Here is a 22,920-nt window from a genome sequence, read left to right as displayed (position 1 = left end):
CAGGAGGACTAAACAGCCCAAAAAAAGGTTCAGCCGACACAGGTTTAAGGACCTTCTCTAAATTGTTCACTTTGGTTTGTTGATGACGGAGAGACGTTGAACAAGAGTCTCTCTGGTCTTATGAGAACACTGGAGTTTTGAGAGCTCCATTGAAGACAATAGAGTAGCTCCGGGCTATAATGCTGGTATGAGCCCGGAGGTCCAACATTCCAAGGTTTGTCTTTCTGTTTCTCTCTTTTCTAATTTAGAGCACTCTGCTCCTAAAGGGTTGAATGTTCTAACAGCATTATAGCCCTTCTGCCTTGGAACTTACTGGTTTACTGGTTGTTAAAGGCCATCTCTATATAAGAGAGAGAGGAGAGAGAGAGAGAGAGAGAGAGAGAGAGAGAGAGAGAGAGAGAGAGAGAGAGAGAGAGAAGGAGAGAGAGAGAGAGAGAGAGCGAGAGAGAAGGAGAGAAGAAGAGAGAGAGAGAGACAGAGAGAGTGAGACAGCGAGAGAGAGAGAGAGAAGAAGAGAGAGAGAGTGAGAGAGAGAGTGAGACAGCGAGAGAGAGAGAGAGAAGAAGAGAGAGAGAGTGAGAGAGAGAGAGAGAGAGCGAGAGAGAGAGAGAGAAGAAGAGAGAGACAGAGAGAGTGAGACAGCGAGAGAGAGAGAGAGAGAAGAAGAGAGAGAGAACTGTTACAAACTCTACAGACCCTTGTGTAAGTAATACTGCATGCTCCCACATTGAATAACTCATTCATTTCTTCGCCCTTTGACCCCTCAACAGGGATCCAGGGCCAATGGCACGTAATAGTTGTTGGACCTGCAGGTGAAAATAATTGTGGCCTCCCTAAACATATTTTCGAGAAAAATGTTGTTAGTAACTAAAGGTTCAGACATTCATCGCTCAATGCCGGGGGCAAAATCGAGGTCCTTCCGTCTCACAGCCTCACTCGAGCGGTCCCTGCTACACAGAGTCCACGTGAGAGGAACAACTGGGCTGTACCCCAATGTCCTACTTCATGAGCATTCATCTCACGAGGGGATTTAACTGCTTCGATGCTCTTTAAATGCTTTTCTTTGTAACTTCTAGACAAGCAACAAACAGCAGCATGACATAAGCCAGATATGCAAATGTACCGAGATATGCAAATATATCCATCATGTCGGGAGGGAGACCTTGATCCACCCCAGGCTCCTCCCCCCATAAGACATGCCCCTCCCCGCACATAACAATAGTATTTAAAAGCAGAATATACCATATTGCAATCCGTGTGCACGAATACTCGGCTGCGCGTGCACGTATATGTCATTTCCCAGAGCCGCCCCTGACAGACCCTGGACTGCGCGCGCCCTGTCACCAGCGGAGTGGGCTTTGCAGCCATGCATGCCACAATCCACATTTCAGAACAACGAGGGCTGGCGGCTCTGCCCGCAAGCTTCGCTTCCCCCATTGAGCTTTTAGCTGTCTGCCTAAAATACTTATTTTCACATGAAGGAGCGAGCATTTCTCGCCGCTCCCGGGGGATTACGAATGCTGGCCATGTCTTCCGCTCCAGGGCCGGGGCCAACATTCGCTTATTTATTGCGCCTTTTATCCAGAAGCCTGTGGTTAGACAGTGTAAAGCAATTTAGCAAAGTAGAAAATTAAATCTTTACTTAACAATGCAGTTCGCTACAAGAGCCAGGGAAAAGCATGCCAAGCCCCCGTAGCAGGGTTTGAATAGCCAGTACCACAGAAGGATCTTAAAGGAAAAGGCAAAGCAATGTGCAGCGCCGAGAGTCTGACTAATGGCAGACTGCGCTATACAAGCATGATAGCTGTGCGGTGTAGCTGGTCACCTTTAAAGGGCGAGTGCCCAGTCTGAGAGCTTTAGGTGTTTCAAAATGGATACTTAGAATAGACCCCCATGGCAGCCACGGTAAGAATAGTGCATGTAAGATATTTGCTATTTATTCAGAATATTCTGCCTTCCTCCGCTTCGAAACACCTGAAGACACTGTGCCATAGGCAGAGACATACAGAGACTAGTTCACGACTTATTTATGCACTCAAGTATTTCTTTTATATAGTGCGACAAACCGTAGGGGAAGGGGGTCGAACACGCTACAGATAACGAAAGGGGTCGCAATTCAGCGAAAAGGCCTCTTTACAAAAAATAACATTTACAGAAAAAAGAGGAGGGGTGAAGGGAGGGAGAGAGGAGAGCAGAGAAAGAGTCGAGGGGAGAGAAGGAGAAATGAAGGCGGTGACAGAGATCTTTCTTCCATCAGCAGACTCCAGTGCGTAACACAAAATAATGCCACCCTTTCCCCCACCTCCCACAAAAAGATAAGAGACCCTTAATATCTCAAAGATCACAGATATGCATTGGATTGGGGCTGAATGGGGATCCGAACCGCCTGAAGGAGTGGGGGCCCCTTTGAAGCATTGCGGGTCCCTCAGCACCCCAGGGGCTGCAAGTGTCTGCGTTACACCCCTGTACATTGGTATGATCGCATACATGCCAACATTTTAGGACAGAGACGTGGGAGATTTAAAATAAAAAATCAGGACAGTGAAAACTCTCCATTGACTTCTATTGAAGAAAATGCAATTTCAGACGGGAGACAGCTGAAATAAAGCCATTTTTGGCTTGCAAAATCGGTAGTCTCCCGCCTGATTCGGGTCTATTGGTATGTATGTGATCGTGTAGCTCTGTTACAGTCTGAAGGGCCATATCGCAGACTTCTGTAATCAAATTTGTGGCGGGTAATTTCTCCTTAAATACCTTCCTTTTAAGAATAATTTCCCCTATTTTCTTAAAGCTTGGAAGGTGGTGTCGGGTGCGATGGGCATGTTAATTATTTTGTTTCTGCGGTTTTATATAGCACAAATCCTACTCGAAGGTATTGGAGCGTTTTACATGATAACCAGTTACATTATACAAGGGCGCATTTCTTTTTGCGTTTTTAGGCACAGGGAGATTAAGTGATTTTCCCAGAATCACCTCACCACCCAAGATTACCATATGTGGAGTCCCCCAAGGTTCATCCCCCAGCCCCACCCTCTTCAACATCTACATGACTCCACTCGCAGACATCGTCAGACCACACATCAACATCATCTCCTACGCCGACGACGCTCAACTCGTCCTCTCACTCTCAACAAACCCCACCTTGACGAAGACCAACCTCACAACTGCATGAAGAACATCACGGCATGGATGAAAGACAACTGCATGAAACTCAACACAGACAAAACGCAAGTTCTGATCTTTGGCAGACACGCCGCCCTTTGGAACGACTACAGGTGGCCAACACAGCTCAGACTCATGCCGAAAGACCAAGCCCGAAACCTCGGCATCACACTGGACAGCAAACTCTCCATGTGACATCAGGTGAATGGCGTTGCCTCAGCATGCTTCCACGCTATCCCCATGCACAGCAAAATATTCAGATGGCTCCCTATCAGCACAAGGAAAACTGTGATGCAGGCTCCCATCACCAGTCAGCTAGACTACGACAACACACTATGCCAGCACCTCTATCTTGCAAAGACTCCAGACAATTCAGAACGCAGCAGCCAGATCGATCCTCAACGTGCCCAAGAGGTCACACGTCACCCAGCATCCTCCACTGGCTCCCCATCCAGAAGAGATGCCAGTTCAAGCTCCTCACCCATGCCTACAAAGCCCTCCACAACCAAGAACCCGACTACATGAACCACCACCTGATCTTCCATCAACCCTACAGAAACCTGAGCCCTCGCTCAGATACCACGTATCCACATCAGCTGCTCTTGAGGGTGCTCCTTCTCCCATCTCGCCATCAAAAGCCTGGAACACCCTCCCCTCAATACTTCTCCATCGCTGAACCACTACAGGAAGGGAAGCCAGACCTGACCCTTCCACTGACACCTGCAGCACAGCGCTTGGATACCCCCAGTATGATTAGCCAAGCTCTACAAATACTTGATTAATTGATTGATTGCTTGAAGTTGAGCCGGCGCTGAGACTCGAGCCCAGTTCTCCAGTGCCACAGCTCTGGCCAACCATTATGCCACATCCTCTCTGCCCACATGTTGTCACTGGGAGGATATATAGTCAAGTGGCTAAGAAGGTAGCTTGGGTTCTAGTGCTGGATTTGGCACTTGAACAACTCCAAACAATTCACTTTACGTCCCTGTGTCGTAAACTAAGTATGATATCAGAGCCATCTTTAGCGCTGGTGGCGCCCAGTGCGACAATCTATGTTGGTGCCCCACCCACATAACCCTCCTTCCCCACTGGTTCCCTCACTACCACGCTCCACCAGTGCCCCCCATCTCTGCATAGCACCTCTCTCACGTGCATTTTTTTTGTTTTATAACGGTACTCATGCCAGTGTAGGTTGTCAGGGCACACTTTACATCACACACACATTCTACAGCCTCTGTGCATGTGAACATCAGACTATAGGACACGTTACATAAGAAAAGGAGGATTACAAGGTGTAGGAGTCACAAGTCACCGATACCATGTATACAGTATATTTTAAGAGTGCTTGGTCTGGAGTAGCAAAAACGTAGGATTCAAAACGTACCACAGTGGTTGGGTTGGCTTTACTAATAAGAATGTATTTCTACTTAAAATGAACACTTTTTGCCAACATTAGGATAATAAAAGACTGAGGAAAAAAAACTAACATTCTAGTCTATAGCCTGCAGTTTTTTTCATGCAGCTCTTTGATGACAGTTCTTAGCTCACTGTGCTATATTAGGGTTGTAACTTATGAACTGCAAGTAACAAAAGGATCTCTGTGACAAAAGCAGTAACCTACTGAGTGATCCGCATAAAATACAGTATTGTGATGTGCATGGTACACGTTCTTTGCAGCAGGCGTATTAACCCTCTGCACTACTCTTTCATGAGTGGAAACTGCCACTAGAAAAAAACTCCAGCAGGAACTTTAAGCGCTAGAGTTATGTTGACATTTTTATTGTTGCCTGAAAAATGCTATACTCTGCAGCAGGTGCTTTTTGAACCTGTGTTATTTAAAAAAAAAATTATTTATGAAGTTTTATATAGCGTGAACTTTACTGCACTGTTCGCACCGTCTTAAGCCGGCCTGCCATGATACCCATGTGTAATGTAAAAAATGCACACCTGTACCTATGTTCCTATTGCATCTTAGTTTTTTCAAGCAGACCTCCCATGCCACACTGCTCTATGCACATCACCTTCCTTTGAACAGGGGCGTAGCTACCATTGGTGCAGCAGGTACAGTGGCACCAGGGCCCAGAGCCCTGAGGTACCCAGTGAACCCTGACAATGCTGTATTTTTCTACCCTCACACCAAAGGAGCCATTTTCTTTGCTTGCACCAGGGCACGTGGCATTCTTGCTACACCACTGCATTCGAAAAGCTCCTGCTGCAGTAATGCAATCAGGATTTGTAGAGCGGCTGCTTCACCCATGAAGGTCTCGAGGCTCTGTATAATCTCACTGCTTCTTGGAGCTAGGTGTGAGCCATCTAAAATACCCCATATTAGACTATATCCGACCCTAGGTTCTAAGTTCTGGCATGTCATGAGGCCTGTGTGCTCTGGGCTGCGGCACGCGCCCTGGCCGCGAGCCCTCGCTTTGATCCACCCCCGCGGGCCCGGCCAGGCCGCGCGCCCGCTGTCCTGGCGCGAGCGGCCGCCATTACGCTGCTCTTCCAGGGAGGTTTAACCTGGGATTCCTGATGAAGAGCAGCGCGGGAAATTAAACCAGCTGCACGCGGAAGTTAAATCGGATGATTTTGCTTCTTTTGAGGTAAATCCCTCCATAATGAGGCTTTCATGTTAACCCCTTTGTGGCGGCTGCGTTGTGCACTCTCCTGGACCCCTATAGGCAATATATATAAAACCCCACTCAAGAGATTGCTTCCAGCAGAGCCGAAATGCTGCTGGTGCTGAAGTGGTTAAAGCGCGCAGCATCCAAGGGAAACCACGCGCAGAAATGCGGTCTGCCCCTGAATATTATTAACCACAGATTATCGATGAGACACAATATCCAGGATAAGATATCTAAAAAAAAGATCCCGTTCAATATTTTGTCCCTCGACATCTTATATCACGATATTATTGGAGTAGGTATTGAGTAGTACATTCCATAAATGTAACTTTAAATGTCATATTTTGAGTGCAATGGATATTGGAAAAGCACAGGTGAGAGTGGAGAAAATGACCAAACATCATGCACAAACAAGTAAGTGCCTGGATGTCCTCGCGGTGATTAGCAGCGCAATACAAATCGACTGATTGATTGGTCCCCAAGTGACTCCAGGTTATCGGAACACCATGCTGGAGTCCTGGGCTTTTAACAACCTAATGCATTATGGGACTTGCAGTCCTGGTTTTCACCCAATTGGGCCAATGGACCACGTTGCAGGTGTTTGATTAATTTTCAGTTCACACACACATTAACACAGCCCCTTTAGTCAATTCAATAGTGACAACAATCATTGATATCATAATCAACAAATTCAGCCGAAGAAAAAACATCCATGAAATGAGAAATTGAAAAAACAGGCTGAGCACATTCCCATACATGGGAAGGGAAGCAGTAAATGTTTTTTTATACATGCAGAGCATTTCCACAGATCTTTTCAAACTAATTGCCCTTACCTTTATTTTAAATGTGATACGTTCTATTGTAATACGTTGTTACACTTCTCCACTCAAATGCCTATGTTATGTTTTCATGAAGGTTTGGAATTTTCCTCTGTTAGTTTTTTTTTGCCAATCTAGCTTTTTTTTTCATCTGTAGCATGATGACATTCCATTCTCAATTTCCTGAAGTTCCTTGAACAGCAATATTCTGGGCGACATTGTCAAGTTCAGCAGCAACGTTTATCCTTAAAATAATTTCCTGTCCTCATTCCAAAATCTTATCACCCTGTTCGGTCTGTTATTAGCATTCCAGACCCACTCCTGCGCGGTGCAATAATGCCTCATAGGAATGAATGTTTACAAAAATATACCGGGAATGCCAAAGCTTGGCTGTTTACTGCATTCATACCGGTAAGTTGGCATGTTACATGTGCAGATTACTATGTAAAACGACTGATCTTGCTGTTCTGTATGGGGCATGCTACTGGCAGTTGGGGGGCAGGAGCTAGAGAGACTAATAAAAGGATAAGCTTTGCAAATTAACCTATGGAGCACGCCTATGTGACAGGAAACTCGATATTGGAATGGCAGGACCCTTTTAGGCCTTTTGTTTTTTCCAAAAAAGGACGATGCATATGTTGGTCTTTGGGTCAGCCTTCTTTAGCTCGCCATACTTTAGCTTGAGTGGCTTGAGATATTGTCAATCACAGCTTGGATGAGCAAAGATGTATTTTGTTCTCTCCGTTTTGCTATTGGTTGTTTGTGCGTATCCTTCCGCCTACATTGGGTTTATCAGGGACTGGTTTTCATCTGAAAGCATGTCAATCATTATACTTGTGTCACATTCAATTAGTTATGTCATGCATGTCTTTTATTAATAAATCAATTGTATTCTTATTTTTTTAACTGTAACATTTTTTTTAGATGCTTCTCTGAGTTTTCAAGTTTGTAGCTACACAGCCTGTGTGCCAACTGATTCTGAACATGGTGGTCTGTTTGAACAATTATTTGGATAGTGTATCATTGTTTTAGCATTCAAAAATTACTTCCACATTTAAAATCAACAAGGCAGCCATTATGTACAATACTATTCCAAGATGGCTGCCACATTTAAAATAAATGAGGTAGCCATCTTGGATTGGTAAAACAAATTTACATTATTTACAATGTTGTTCCAAGATGTTTACCTTGTTTAAAATCAATACAGTACAGTGGCTAGTTTACAGTGTTATTGTGTATTAGAAGATGGTGCCTCACTTAGAATCAACGAATCATCATGGAGGCCATCTTTATTTAACTATAAATCCAGCATTGGCAAGTGTCGGGATTGGCTTTAACATACTAAAACACGCAAACACAGGCGTACAAAAGTGTCTGCTTGTTTAGTCTGTGTTTAGATGCTTTACCACATTCATGCCAAACGAGACTTATCGGTTTTGCCTTTGCTTATTGTCCTTGTGGAGGGGCCTTTAATTAAGATACAGAGCAAAGATGAGAGTTTTTGCTAAGGTTATACAACTTTATATATAGCTGTTTTGTAGCTGTTTGCTATCTACTAACTCTTAATTCAGTGCATGTATACCTAGCCTCCTCACAGAGGCCATGTTGTCAGGCACACTGCGGTTTTGTACAGTGATGCAGCATTGCTGAAAGTAAAAAGAAATTAAACACTATGATGTCATCAACGTTGGCCGACCTCATCAACATGGCTAAAAAAATACATAGACAAAGCCAATAAATCTCACACAAGCGAGACCTATTGGCTTTGCCAGTGCTTGTTGTTTTCTGTTGTGTTCCTGGAAGACTAAGGAGCTGCGCGCTGAGGGTCTGTTGATAGCAGATAAAGGCACTGCTTTTTATACAGTCACTATCAGGGTTTTGGCATTTCTACACCGTACCCAGGCGTGCTCATGTGTTTTTTATTTGCAATCTGGGGAGCGAAAGCGCAGAGTGAACTGGAAAGCAGGCCTGGAATGTATGTGTGGAAGACAGGTAAGAAAGCACAAGTTTAATAGTCATTTTATGCGATACACCACCTCTGCGCACACTACTCACGCTACGCAAAGTTTTAGGAGTTGGTGCAGAACCCAATTTGTTATGTTCACTGGGATTGCACATACCAAACAGTCATATGCTTCTAATGACTAAGCAATGAGGCTTGTTGTATTTGTAGACACGAGGGTGAGTGTTTTAATTTTGCAAGATGTTTTTTAGAAACAGACGGCGCAGTGGGAGAAGAAGAAAAAAAAAGTACCTCAGTCCCAGAGCAGGACACTAATCATGAAAAGACAATCAGTGCATTATCCATGCTCCACGGACGAGAGAAACAATTGAAGAGAAAGTGAAACCAACACTCACTGACCAATCAGAAGCCAGCAAACAAGAGTGATGGTGAAGCCAACGAATGGCAAGTAAAGGGCGGGCTCCAAGTCTCCTGTAAGTTAAAGCTAACAAAATGACTCGCAAGCGAGAACGCATGCATTGTCTCAGACGAGATCTATAAATGACACCCATTTACATTTGCAAGTGCCCTTTATATCCTTTACTTATAATGGTATATCTTTAGGAGAGAGCTAACGCTCCTTTTAGTTTCGAGGTATAATGATCTGTTTAAGCGGCCAACCAGTGAATGATATCACAATAGGTCTTGACCCCCAAACCGGCGTCATCAAACAAAGGACTACCCTAGAATGACTATCGCTGGTGATTGTTAGAGGTGCAGGACTGGGTAAAGAGAGCAGTTTTTCCCTAACTGGAACTCCTCTTTCACAGTGTATTTTGTTTGCTCTTGATACACGCACAATTGTCACTATTGCCTCAGGTAACGTAACGTTTGCTTTTGTAACATGCTGACTTGCAATTGTTCCTCATGTTTCACTACTGTTCCTATTGTGAAGCGCTCCGACACCTTCGGGTAAAGTCCGCGCTACATAAAAACGCATAAAATAAAATAAATACAAAAGAAGGAAAGTGAAGAAGGGTTGAAAACGAAAGCAGGAAGTAAGCCCTAGTTGCAAGTGACAAGGCCGGGGGAGGTTTATGGGGGAAGGGCAGGTTTCCTCTTTGGATCCAGCGGTGAAAGTGTCTTTGCAGCAGTCCATTTCACAAGCTGCTGATGTTCAGGGAGAAATATTTCAACGAGGTGAGATGCTCTTTCATCTTCCAGAAGCTCCAGAAAGTCCACACACGAGGGACTCCTTTTTTTTTAGTCCAGATCTCACCACTGCAAAGAGACTGTCACAAGATTGAAAGTTGCAGCCAGGACAGCCAGGTGATAAGTAGCTCGGAAGGTAAAAGCTACAAGGAAAGCGATTATCTTTCCTGAGCATGTTCAGCCTGGAGCTAAAGAGATTACGAGGCGCTACGATAAGCCTTCGAGGCTCTTAAAGAGATTGATATCCAGGGGCGCACAGGACCATCTCATCTGGCAATCCAAGTGGGGGAAGGGGGGCTCAGACCTCACTGCATGCAGTGGAAGCGTTGAATAACATAGCAGGAACACAGCTTGCAATAATAAATGGTACAGCTGCTTTTGTCTGCTTTTCATTGGCAGCAGTGCACAATATTCTATGTGTAAGATTGTGATTGGGCAATGAAGTTAGGGCGAGAAGCGAATGCCTCTCCAACATACGGAACCCAGGTAAACAAAGCCTGGGCATGGTTTATCGCTGCTTGAGAGATTCATCTGCTGTGCTGGACAGCAATAAAAACGGGTGTGGTCATGACGAGCTGAGCTCGTCATGAGCACAGGAGCACTGTCCTGCATGACGAGCTGAGCTCGTCATGAGCACAGGAGCACTGTCCTGCATGACGAGCTGAGCTCGTCATGAGCAGGGAAGGGTAGTTTACTCTCTGACTTCCTTCTTGTAGTGAACTATGCACCGTTGTTCGTTTACCCTGAAATTCCTTGGTATAAGCAACAGGCATTGGCAAAGACAATAGGTCTGGGTTTAATGTGCTAATGTATGCAGCGTAAGCAGATTAAAGACAGACAATAAACGAAAGCTGGACCCTAGTGAAGGCTCCATTGCCATTCCTACAGTCTTCTTTTTGTTTCTATTTCAAATAAAAAGGACTATGATTATAAAGTAGCCTCTCATGCGGTTCGATGCAAGCTCTCGAGTGGAAGCAGGCGGATACATCCAAATGGACAACATTAGGGGAAAGATTAATACTCCACTGGGCTGAGCCAAGACATGATTGACAAAGTCTCAAGCCAATTGCTGAAAGGGACTTGTTCAACAAAGCCAATGAATAAAAGGGCCAGACCCAAAGCCCACTAATGTATGTATATTGTAAGCAATAAGTCTGCATGACTGATGCTCAGTCAACTCAGACCTAAAGATCACCAACATGCTACTTAGTTATTTGTATGTGGGTTTGTTGGCTCAGTGGACTAATGTGTCCACTGCAGGGGTCTGTGTTTGACTGCATGGTCACAGGTTCAAACCCTGACAGGTCCTTTCATCCTTCTGAGGTCGATAAAATGAGTATCATTGAGTTGGGTAACAACAAGCACCTGTTGTGCCAAGATGCCCACGAATGAACGTGCGCTTTACAAATACACATGTTATGGTTCTCTTTTTTAGTTGAATAGAGCAGCTGTATGAAATACCCTTGCCCTCGACTACAAGCAAAACTAGTGTTTAAAACAGTAAACTGACTCAAATGAAATAGTTACATTCTCAGTTCGTCATACCACATTAAATGATATTGCAACATATTCCAATTGCAGCTTTCAGGTAACATTCCCCTGTTTGAACCAGAAACTCATTTTATGCAGTAAGAAAAACATGACTGTCGGATTTACAAGTCTATGATGCCAAGAAAGATTTCTACTGACATGAATAATGAGAACAAACCCGGAGTGCTCGATTAATGCTGCCAGCACCCCATGGCAGTAATGTTGGGTGTTAATAGAGAAGCATACCTTTTTTTATTGCATACTTTAATTCAACACGCCATAAGAAATGTTCTTCCGGCACATTCTCAAGTAACATTTCTCATATGATTCACAAGACCTCACACAAAGCAACACAAGTGGCATTCTAAACACACACTACTCTGCAGGAAGTGTCTGCACTATTTTCATGTTTCAAGTTTTCTTTCAGAACTTTCAAAAATCTGCAACACTCAGCAACTGATCTTTAAATTCTATTTTTCTAAAGTCAGAGGGTGTCCAGCGTCAGCGCAGGAAGGCTGGATCAATGCCAGACATTTCGCATTATCACTAAATATGCAAATGAGCTCCCTTTATTTATTGTGTGTAAAGCTCATTTATGTAGATTTCCTAGAAATCTGACAGAGATCAGGCCTTCTGGACCTACGTTGGATACCCTGCTCTCTAGAGACACATCACAAGCGTAAATAGTGACAAAACTGATCCCATGTTCGTTGGTTCCAAGAATAAGGCCAACCATATACCAATCAAAACAGCGAATTGACTCGGCTTACCATAGCAAAGAAACCAAGAGCCGCAAATACTGCATATTGTTTCTGAAAAACATAATCCTGAATGCAACCAAAGGGTAGTGCCAGCCACGGCGGTTGTAGAGGCAATACTACCCTACACCAAAATGTATTACCCAAGAACATACTGACTTTCAGGAAACAATTGAAAACCTGGCTGTTCCAACAAGCAGGATAATGGCCACGCACCCCGGGATTGCTGTTTCCACCTTCTGGTCTCTGTATCTTTTTGTCTCAGCGCCGGGATACTCTGCAAGTCCTTTTTTAACATAACATAACATAACATAACATAACATAACATAACATAACATAACATAACATAACAAAGTCTTTCTCGTTTTTTCGTATTTAGAACATTGGAATGTTGAGCGCTCAATTGAAGACAATGGGGGGCTCCGGGCTTCTAATGGCCGGTAGAAGCCCGGAGCATCAACATTCCAATGTTTGTTCACAGCTGTTGCTGTGAACAAAGGCCTCATGGAGCCCGTGGGGATTTCAACCCGCTTGGGTTCCGTGAGGCCTTTGTTTTACATATTAGAACATTGTGCTCTCTAGGGGCAGAGTGTTCTAATAGACTCCAAGCCATCCGTAGTGGTTTAAAGGCCCACTCCCTTTTTAAAGGCCCGAGTCGACGCTGGAGAGGGCCTTTAATGACTGATAGAGGCTGCTACGGCGGGCTCTAAGGCTATATTAGGGTTTACCCTAAAAAAAGATCAACACAACTGTAACATTCATGGAAACCATGGCATTACTCCACATCAGACATTCAGAGACTCCAACCCCGAATGTTTCAGAGAGTGTAAAACGTAGCAGTTCAGCCCCTACATGAAGTGAAACAGTTCTAGCCTATTGCGACATCTTAGCTACCCTACTATCACTTTCGGGTCAAGTCTCTATATGCTGGGCATAGAGCTTAGGATGGAATGAGGCCGGAGTTTGTATCTGCCAAGTTTAAGAAGTACCAGCCTTGAAGACAACTTCAGCAATCCTTAGTTGGACTCTTCAATGTGCCTTCTCCTTCTAAACCCATTCTTGGGGTACAGCACCCATTTAGAACCTTTAATGCTACTCCCTCCACCCGCCATGCAAACCCTACAAACCGGAACTGCTGCTGGAAGTTTCTTAGAGAGTAGCGGGTTGGACAACAGGCGCCCGATGGCCTCTACGAACAACCATTGCATGCTGCAACAATAGCTGGTGCTTTGGGTCACTTATACGGCTCAGAGCTATGCCAGAGAACAGAGCGTGCTAGAAAAAGTTTGAGAACAACACCATCTAATTACTCTATTTCAGCACAGCCTCTTAAAATCCAAAAATACTTTTACAGCTTCAGAAACATTCTATTAAAATAAATCACGAGGCAGGGATGGAAGAGCCTTAATGGGACAATGGGCCTGGGGCAATGGATGGGCAAAGATTTAAGTGATGCTTGCTGAGAAGAATGGGCTACAAAAATGACTATCAGGCTGATCAGATCTATAATCAATCAATATCAAGGGACACAAAGGAAACGATCTATTGTCACACCCTTAGGCCAGAACCAAATTCAGCAGGGCCTATTTAATATATTCATCGTTAAAATTGGTACATATCATAAGTTCTGTCTTATAGATCGGTTTAGATTCATCTGAACTCCCACAAAACAGTTCTTCATCAATTAGCTGATGTGTACAATGAAGGGGGGGGAAAGGGGCCATCAAGAAGGCTGGGGTCACCTGCTTCTCTCCTGTGCCTTAATTAATTAATTAATAATAATAGCAACTCATATGACTCAGCTACTTTGAGTAAACGCTATTCTGCGCAGGAACATTTGTTTTAGATCTGGCATTAGACAACACCTTTTAATTTAACTAAAATTAAATGTATAATATATTTATACAGGCTTTTAGCCAATTCTCTTCATAAACTAGTCTGTTTTTTTTTTTTTTTTTTAAAGTTATCTTTATTGAGTTTTTCCCAGTGTATATAACCCCCCTCTCCCCCCACCCCCACCCCCAGGTCATACAGGTTCAGCAAAGAATATTTCACATATAAACACAGAAAAATTACAGAATTCGTACATTGTACAATAATGGCTAAGTAGATTAATCAAACAACCAAATAACATTTCCCTTCTTTTTGAGGAGATAAACATAACATCTGGATAATTATAGATTTCAAATAATATGCAACTTTAACCATTTAAGTTTTTATGGTATTTAAATCCCGCAGAATATGGCTTTATGTTACAGAGAATTACTTTGAGTCTTTTTTTCTATCGCCCACTACAGCACACAGCATGAGTCAATGGGTCAGCCCACTCCAGCCATTGGCTAACTTCGCTGTGAGTGACAGAATTCTACTCTTTGACAAGCAGCATATCCTGACATAAAGCAGTTCCCTCTAGAACCAGGGACTGCTACGGCAAAGTGTGTCTTTTTACACCCAAAAACATTTTGATTTTATCCATTGTGATTTTCTATAGATTGAAGAAGGCCAAGCAGCTCCCCCAATAACAAGGTTTTACAAAAAAAAGATGAAAAAACAAAGTCAAAAGGCTGTCAGCCAAGTCCAGTCCTGTTAGATTTGCCAGTGCTTGTCTTGTGCTGCAGCCAGGAACTATTTTGAGACAAGTTATTTTGAGTGCCTGCCTTGTAATCTAACATTCTCTATTTTGTTTAGGAACTGCCTGGAAACTCGGAAATATGCTGCGCCTATTCTGGTAAGATTTCGAGCTTCATCAAAGAGAGAGACGTAAAAACACACACGACAAATGCAAACAAGATTTCCTTTAGAACGCATGGAAAAATGTATGCTGCACAATTTAATTGCACGTGTTCAGTGAGATCCTAGCTAGAACGGTTTCTTTTTAACATTGCATCTTCAAAGGGAAAACTGCATGCATGAATATTTAAAAAAGTAGGAATGCAAAGTTACAGAACACTCATCCCAAAATCGGAACACTTGGAAATGATTTTTGCCTCAGGAACAATACTTTATTAGACTTCAGAAGACAGAAACTGCAGCTTTGAAACAATGTATCCAAAACGTCAAAGCAAAGGAAACAGCGGCCTTACCTTCCTGTAGACAATCATGTTGGGGGTGGTGTCCTCGGGGTCAGAAGGCGCCACAGCGCTGGGGTCACCTGAAGCCTGCGCCATCCTTCCAGGCCACACTTGTCCTGCAGAGACAAGAATAGCGGTGAGCTGGAGATATTAGGACACAGCACCGAGATAAGACGACATTCCACATTCAAAGGCAGGGGTGCCAGCCGTGGGGGGTGGCACAGCGGGGTAGACTCAGATTCCATGGCAGGGCCACTTCCAAAACAGGAGATAGGGAAAGAAAGGCACGGGGACATGTGCCAAAGACGGCACAGAGTGGCCACTTTCAGGGGCCCGACTCCATCATGAGCGGTTAGGGGACAAGCGCACAAGGTTGACAGGACAAGACCAAGGGAAAAAGATTGTATTGTGCCTGTAATCAACATAATCACCTCCAGAGGCTTGCTAGGCATGATTAGAAGTCGTGTATTATTTATTTTATTGTTATTTATTTATTTATTTACTTATTTATTTGTTTGTTTTTTGCAAGTTTTATTTAGCACGGACATGGCCCGAAGGCATCAGAACGCTTTACACAGTAGCAGAATACAGGGTAAAGCAAGTTAGAGTTACAATAATTAAATGCATACGTTAGCATCAGTAGCTGCGACCAGGACAGATGCAACAGAGCAGTGAATGGTCAAACACAGTTCAAGCAACAATTAAGAAAGTGGTGTCACATTACTTTCTCCCTTGTGTGTGAGGCGACATGAAATACTGAAAGTTTGGTTTTACATAGCAGGAAGCCCTCCAGGACCACCTTTATCTCTGTCTGCTTGTCAGCCACCACTAGACACACAATAAAACAACCACTGGAAATGCAATAGGTCTCGCATTTGTTGGAGCTATTGGCATTATAAATGGCAATGTTTTTAACTATGTAATAGATATACCCTCCCCATCTAAAGAATAATAAGATCTCTGTGTTCAACGTGTTTTATTAGCAAGCTTTTTAAACATACATAGCACAGTAATAGCATTGGCAGTGCCTCGCAGACGCCCTTAGGGTTACAACAGGCTTGGCCTGCTTCATGGCGGAGCATATATCACATAATCGATAGTATAGGCTCGTTGTTGAATCTTGTTGCACCCTCGTTCAAAAAGGTGAGTGAGAGATGAAGAAAAGAGGGTGAAAGGAAAAGAAATGGAGATAGAGATGGGTTAGTATGTGGTTGTGCAGTGTTGAGCACTGGTGGCCAGTGGTGGGTTGGTGACCCGTATTGAGCCTTTTTCAAGGGGGTTCGTACGTGCCCAGGTGTTTGTCTAGTGATACCCACATTAATGTAGTGAACCTGCAATGGCGTCACAGCGCTGGGAGTGAAAATGGCAGGTCAGACTCCAGGTTAAAACAAGCAGTGTTGTGAGGGTGCAATACCACAGGCTGTCACACGGCATCCCTTGGGACCTCTTTTGGCCACATATGGTACTGCACCCTGCAACATGGCTAGGCAAAGGATATGGCACAGTGGTGAGAACTGCCAACTGGGGAGCTGTGGGTCTGTTTTCGGGTCTGCTGTCAGGCTCAGCATCCTGTGATAATGGCTGATTGTTTCATTTCCCTGAGGCCATGGCTAGGTGCGCTGTATAAATTTAAAAAATCTAGCAAAACATCTGTGGCCTCGGAGGGGTGGTGGGGGCCTGCGGGCAGTGTTGTGGAAGGGGTGAGGGGAAAACAGGGCATATTAAGGAATATGAAGCAATGAAGCAGTGTCAGAGCGTTTATAAAGTAAAAAATCAAAACAGGCCTCAGAAGGGTGGTGGAGGCCTGCGAGCAGTGTTGTCGGAGGGGGAGGCAGGGGAGGTTAAAGGATATGAAGCAAGGAAGCAGTATTGTGCAAGGGGCGAGGGGGAGGCACTGGAGATAAGCCACGACTGAAGTTTCATTGTACAAGTAAACAGAACAGTTAACGAGCAAAGAGGCAGCCCAACTAAAAAAAGAGTTCTCTCTAAATATATATAACCTGAGCAATAAGAACGCATGTAAGAGGGGCAGAACTCATAGGAGGATACAAAATTCCAAAAGGAGGGACTACTAAGTGTATTCACCAATGAAAAGCCAGCATTTCTAAAGGACAGCAATAGGAACCAATGTAAAAGATCGGTGTTTTTTCAAGCCCATTTCCTAGATACAGCACAAGCACTGCCTAGGCGAGACCTAAAAATAGTACAGTGGTTACCGTCTGTGTGTCTACCTACAGTAAGCAAAGCCTGCATATCGATACAAGTGTGTACAGGCTCGTGTTTGCACCAACCACAATGTAAATAGCCAAATGTTTTCTGCTTGTCCTTGTGGCAATGTAGATGCCTATTCAAAAAGGGAAATGAACATGCAGATTTACTCATGTGTAAACGTGTAAACTTACTACTGCACCTAGTAATATCTTAACACTTTGCTATTCATATTTCTGAGCGCAAAGTTACCACTTGGTGCAGACTTACATGTTTCAACTCCCTCCAGTAACTGGGTGGAGCCTCCTTGAACACGGTTCATGAGTGCAAAGTTACTACTGTTAACATTACAAATGTAGGCAGAGGTCTCCGCCATGGGGGCAAAAATCTCCCTAGGGCACATATATAGAAAAAACAATAAAGGTTGACATTTATTTAAAAAAAAAAAGTCTAATGAAAATTAAAAATGTAGTTGAACCTAGAATTAAATATTTATATGTTACAACACATTAACATGCTTAATAAACAATTACATACATAAAGTAATTATATATATAATTAGCATATAAACTAAATGCATAACTTCACTATCATTTTTATATTTAAGTCTTATTTAGTACAATTTATTAAAACATATGGTTAATTACTTTTAACTAATTTTGATTTTGTATTGAAAGTTTGTCAATTTAATTAAATAATTTTTAAACACAAATGTAAGTATTAACTTACAAAATAGTTGTCAATTTAATATAACACTCCACGCTCACAACGAAAGCACCATCAACAGCGCTGAGGAAATCTTCACCACTCTGACAACACGCTAAACCAGCAAAATCCCCTCTCAGGACCATTGCACTCAGCTGGCCCTATGCTTCAGCAACAAGATCACCAGCATCTCTGACAACTTCGAGCCACGACCGACCCTTCTACCCTCGCAGCCCTCCTGACCACTCTGACCACCTGGCCCACCATCACCACTCATGAAACCACAACAACCATGCAGTCCATGCACTCCGGAGCACCCTCAAACCCCTACCCTCACCACGTCTTGGTCAAAGGGCTGGAACCCATCAGCGCAGCACTCACCATAACCCAGAATGACTCAACCATCACAGCAACCTACCTGTGTGCCTGGAAGCACGCCACAGTACTCCCCCTCCGCAAGAAACCATCAGCTGACCCGAAGGCGCTAGCCAACTATCAGCCTATCTCCCCGCTACCCAACCCGGCACAAGCTGCAGAGAAGATGATATACAAATGCCTAGCCACCCACCTCAACAAGCACCTCCTCGACACCACTGAATCTGGTTTCAGGGCCAATCACAGTACAAAGACTGCCTGCATGGCTGTCATGGTCGACATCCGGGTGATCATGGCCAGAGATAACCCTGTGGCCCTTATCCTATTGGACCTTGCCTTCAACGCCATCTCCCACCCCAACAATATTCAACAACTGCACAAAGCCGCGTTTCAAGGATCCACGTATTCAACGCGAAGATGATGGGAGTACTCTCCCGATACAATAATATTTTATTCCTTCTGTGAAATCCTTGATTTATGGAGCCTTTCTTGAGTATTCTTAATACCCTATGAAGATTGACAATATACTGGAAAGCTATTGAGATATTTGTGACAGAATCGTTTCTATTGCCCTGAAGAAGTAATTGGGAGACTGTTCCCATGACGAAACACGTGTTGGCTTTGTTTTTTGGCTACGCTCGTTGTGCATTATAGTACTTATGAAATATGGAATGATGAACTTCTAATCACTTGAAGAAAAAGAGAAAAAAGAAAAAGAAAAAAAAAAGACTGCTAAAGAATTTGAAAAGCGAATATTTGGATTTGGTTTTTCTTCTTTTTTCTTTACAATATACTGTTACTTGTGGAATTGTGCTCGGGGACAATATTTATTTTCTTGTACCCTCTGTTTACAGAGAAACCGTTGGGACGTTAGTGGCCGTTTTTCCCCTGTTCCCTTGAGCCACTGATTTGAGGCAAGATAAGAGTAAGTGGTGTTGCGCAATATCAACCCAGCCACCAATCTATAACCGGCATGACACTACATCACATGTCTCCACAGCGCAGGCATTACAACGCATACCATTACAATGCATACCATTGGAGTTAGAATAGTAATTTTTACCCCTATACTATCCAATACTTACCTTAAATGCAATGTAATGGTATGCATTGTAATTGTATGCGTTGTGAAGGTAGTATGCAATGTAATGGAATGCGTTGTAAAGGTAGTATGCAATGTAATGGAATGCGTTGTAAAGGTAATTTTTTAAAATGCGATGTAATGGAATGCATTGTATTGGATGTTGCGATGTAAAAACTGCGTTGTAAGTGCATGCGTTGTAAATGTATGCGTTGTAACGTCATACATTCATTTACCATAAGATGGCCCTAGCAAGCGACGGACACAACACACTGCAGAGGACGGCTCCCTCCTACCCTGTGCTGAGGCAACGCCTCTTGCCTACTGCCCAGGTGCTCCTTCCCTTTCCATCTCCCTTGAACCCCTCCTCCCCCGGGGTACCATGAGATGTCCCTAGCATGCGACGGACTTAACAGAATGCCGAGGAAGAACATTCAGAACCCCTCTGCCAGACTCTTCCTCAATATCCCTGCTGCAGCCGCATCATCAGCCACCCGAGAGACCTCCACCGGCTCCCGATCAACAAAAGATTCCCCTTCAAGCTCCTCACAAACGCCTACAAAGCCCTACATGGCGCAGGATCTGCGTACCTCAACCACCGCCTCTCATTCCATGTACCCACCAGAGACCTCTGTTCCTCCATCTGGCCTTGGCCACCGTCCCACGCTTCCGCAAGACCATGGCTGGAGGAAGGTCCTTCTCCTACCTCCCAGCAGAAACCTGGAACGCTACCTCTCCACCTCAGGCAATCACTGCCAATGCCTCAATGCAGGCCGCGGTGCCCGGCAACATGGCCAGGGCGACTGACGCTGGAATCTGGGGATCTCGGTTCGATCCCGGCGCCAGAGGCAGATTAGCCCAGCACCATGTGACTCTAAGCAATAGCTTGCTTAATCTTCCCGACGGCCCCCAGCGCCTGGAGACCCTTACAGGTGATTGTTTGTGCTTCACAAATGTGTATTATATTATATTATATTATATTATATTATATTATATTATATTATATTATATTATATTATATTATATTATATTATATTATATTATAATATGTTATGTTATATTATATTATATTATAATATAATATGTTATGTTATGTTATATTATATTATATTATATTATATTATATTATAATATGTTATGTTATGTTATATTATATTATATTATATTATATTATATTATATTATATTATAAAACCTGGCTCTTCGACTGAACCACAGTGCCTTTGGTGGATCAGCAGGTCCCCCCCCCCCCCCCCGCCCATCCTTCCCACCCCCGTAGCGCCTTGAGACCCTTATGGGTGAGTGGTTGCACTTTACAAGTCACCTGTTTGATTGATTGAGGAAGGCTGACTCCTACCCTAGGCTGAGGCCCCGCCTCCTGCCTGCAGCTCACGGGTTCCTTCCCTTTCACTCTCAACAGTTGAGTAGGGACATTACGCATACCTTGAAATACGTCAAAAAAGTTCCCAAAAGAAGGGCTCTATCACATAGCAGATTACACACCTGTATTCGACCTACTTAAGCGAAGGCCATGATTGATGAGTGCAAAGTTGCGTCTCCAGTACATCAAACGTCAATTTAGAGTCGTAAATCAATTTACTCACATACAATATTGCACCGTGGGGCTGGTTAATAAGTTCAAGGGCAGAGGGAGTGGACATTTGTGGTCGGTAATGCTATTAAAACAGGTCAAGATCTACAATGTGAGTGCGGCCATACACAAACATTTTGCAAGGCACAGTCCCAACGTGGACTCTATACTCCATTTAAGGGCAGGAGTAAATCTGGGGAGCCATTTTTTACGTGGAGAAACAAAAAAAGCGATGTATATTTAATCATGTGAAAATTAAATTCACATTCGAACACATTGACATTTCCTACACCTGTAGAGGTGACCACTGAACTCAGTATACTTCTGACTATGGTAAAATCTTGAGTAATTATTATATATTTTTTTGCCTAAGGCTATTCTTGATATTGTCTGACTATCTACCTTGAAAGTCGAGGCTGAAGAAGCACCAAAAACACAGACATAGCCAGGAACGCTCATTTTCAACTCAGAAAAGTTAATTTCTTGCTTCGTGACCCAGCGCCCCCTTGCTACGTCACTGCTGAGCTAAAGCCCCAGGTCGCCCTGGAAGCCTCACTGGACTATTTGTAACAGAATGGCAGAAGCACAGATCAGGCCATTGAGGTCCAAAGTGGGGGGGGAATTGTTCAAGAGGCAACCCTCCAGGATGACCCAGCTCTCCAAGAGGGTCCTCTATTCAGCCAAAGGCCATTGAACATCTGTAAGAAACAGGAAACTCTGGGGGTCCTCATCACATCCTGGGGGTGAGGGGGTCATTTTGTGTTAGGCCACTGCGGAATGGGCGAATCCACGCCCTTCCCCCGCTTGTTCTGTGTGTGATGGTGTAAGGAGAACCGATGGACATGCCTCTGCGGGCCCTTGACCTATGTGTGATGGAACGGGATGAGCCTGGGTGCACGCCTGATCTTGCCTTGTTCCACGTGTGATGGGATGGGCAGAACCTGCACGCATGCCTCTGCTCGCCCTTGTCTCGTGTGATGGGACAGTGAAAACCTGTGAGCATGCCTCCGCTCACCCCTCACCCTTGTCTAATGTGATGGGACAAGGTGGACCTGCACCCATGCTTCTGCTCGCCCCTGTCTCGTGTGATGGGACATGGTGAACTTGCACCCATGCTTCTGCTTACCCCTGTCTCGTGTGATGGGACATGGTGAACTTGCACCCATGCTTCTGCTCGCCCTTGCCTCGGGTGATGGGACATGGGGAACCTGCACCCATGCTTCTGCTTACCCCTGTCTCGTGTGATGGGACATGGTGAACTTGCACCCATGCTTCTGCTCGCCCTTGCCTCGGGTGATGGGACATGGGGAACCTGCACCCATGCTTCTGCTTACCCCTGTCTCGTGTGATGGGACATGGTGAACTTGCACCCATGCTTCTGCTCGCCCTTGCCTCAGGTGATGGGACATGGTGAACCTGCACGCATGCCTCTGCTCGCCCTTGTCTCATGCGATGGGACATGGTGAACCTGCACCCATGCTTCTGCTCGCCCTTGCCTCAGGTGATGGGACATGGTGAACCTGCACCCATGCTTCTGCTCGCCCTTGCCTCAGGTGATGGGACATGGTGAACTTGCACCCATGCTTCTGCTCGCCCTTGCCTCGGGTGATGGGACATGGGGAACCTGCACCCATGCTTCTGCTTACCCCTGTCTCGTGTGATGGGACATGGTGAACTTGCACCCATGCTTCTGCTCGCCCTTGCCTCAGGTGATGGGACATGGTGAACCTGCACGCATGCCTCTGCTCGCCCTTGTCTCGTGTGATGGGACATGGTGAACTTGCACCCATTGTAGTGTAATGTAATAGTTGTTAATGTTATGATCTCGATCTCGTGATCAAGTTATTATC

The 22,920-nt window shown here is 44.4% G+C and overlaps 1 protein-coding gene across 1 annotated transcript in view; it reads right to left on the bottom strand.

The window, feature by feature from the left end:
• Positions 1-22,920, bottom strand: part of RGS6 (regulator of G protein signaling 6) — a 1,185,454-nt gene that overhangs the window by 980,164 nt on the left and 182,370 nt on the right. Inside the window, exon 2 of the mRNA XM_086937058.1 lies at positions 15,124-15,227. Within this exon, the coding sequence (XP_086793184.1) occupies positions 15,124-15,207 (84 nt within the window). The 5' untranslated portion in view covers positions 15,208-15,227. The remainder of the gene's footprint in view (positions 1-15,123; positions 15,228-22,920) is intronic.

The sequence above is a fragment of the Lissotriton vulgaris genome, chromosome 9, assembly GCF_964263255.1.
Source record: "Lissotriton vulgaris chromosome 9, aLisVul1.2, whole genome shotgun sequence".
In the NCBI taxonomy this organism is placed as follows: Eukaryota; Metazoa; Chordata; class Amphibia; order Caudata; family Salamandridae; genus Lissotriton; species Lissotriton vulgaris.
The sequence above is the reverse complement of the archived record's forward strand: the minus strand, read 5'-3'. Positions and strand labels throughout refer to the sequence as shown.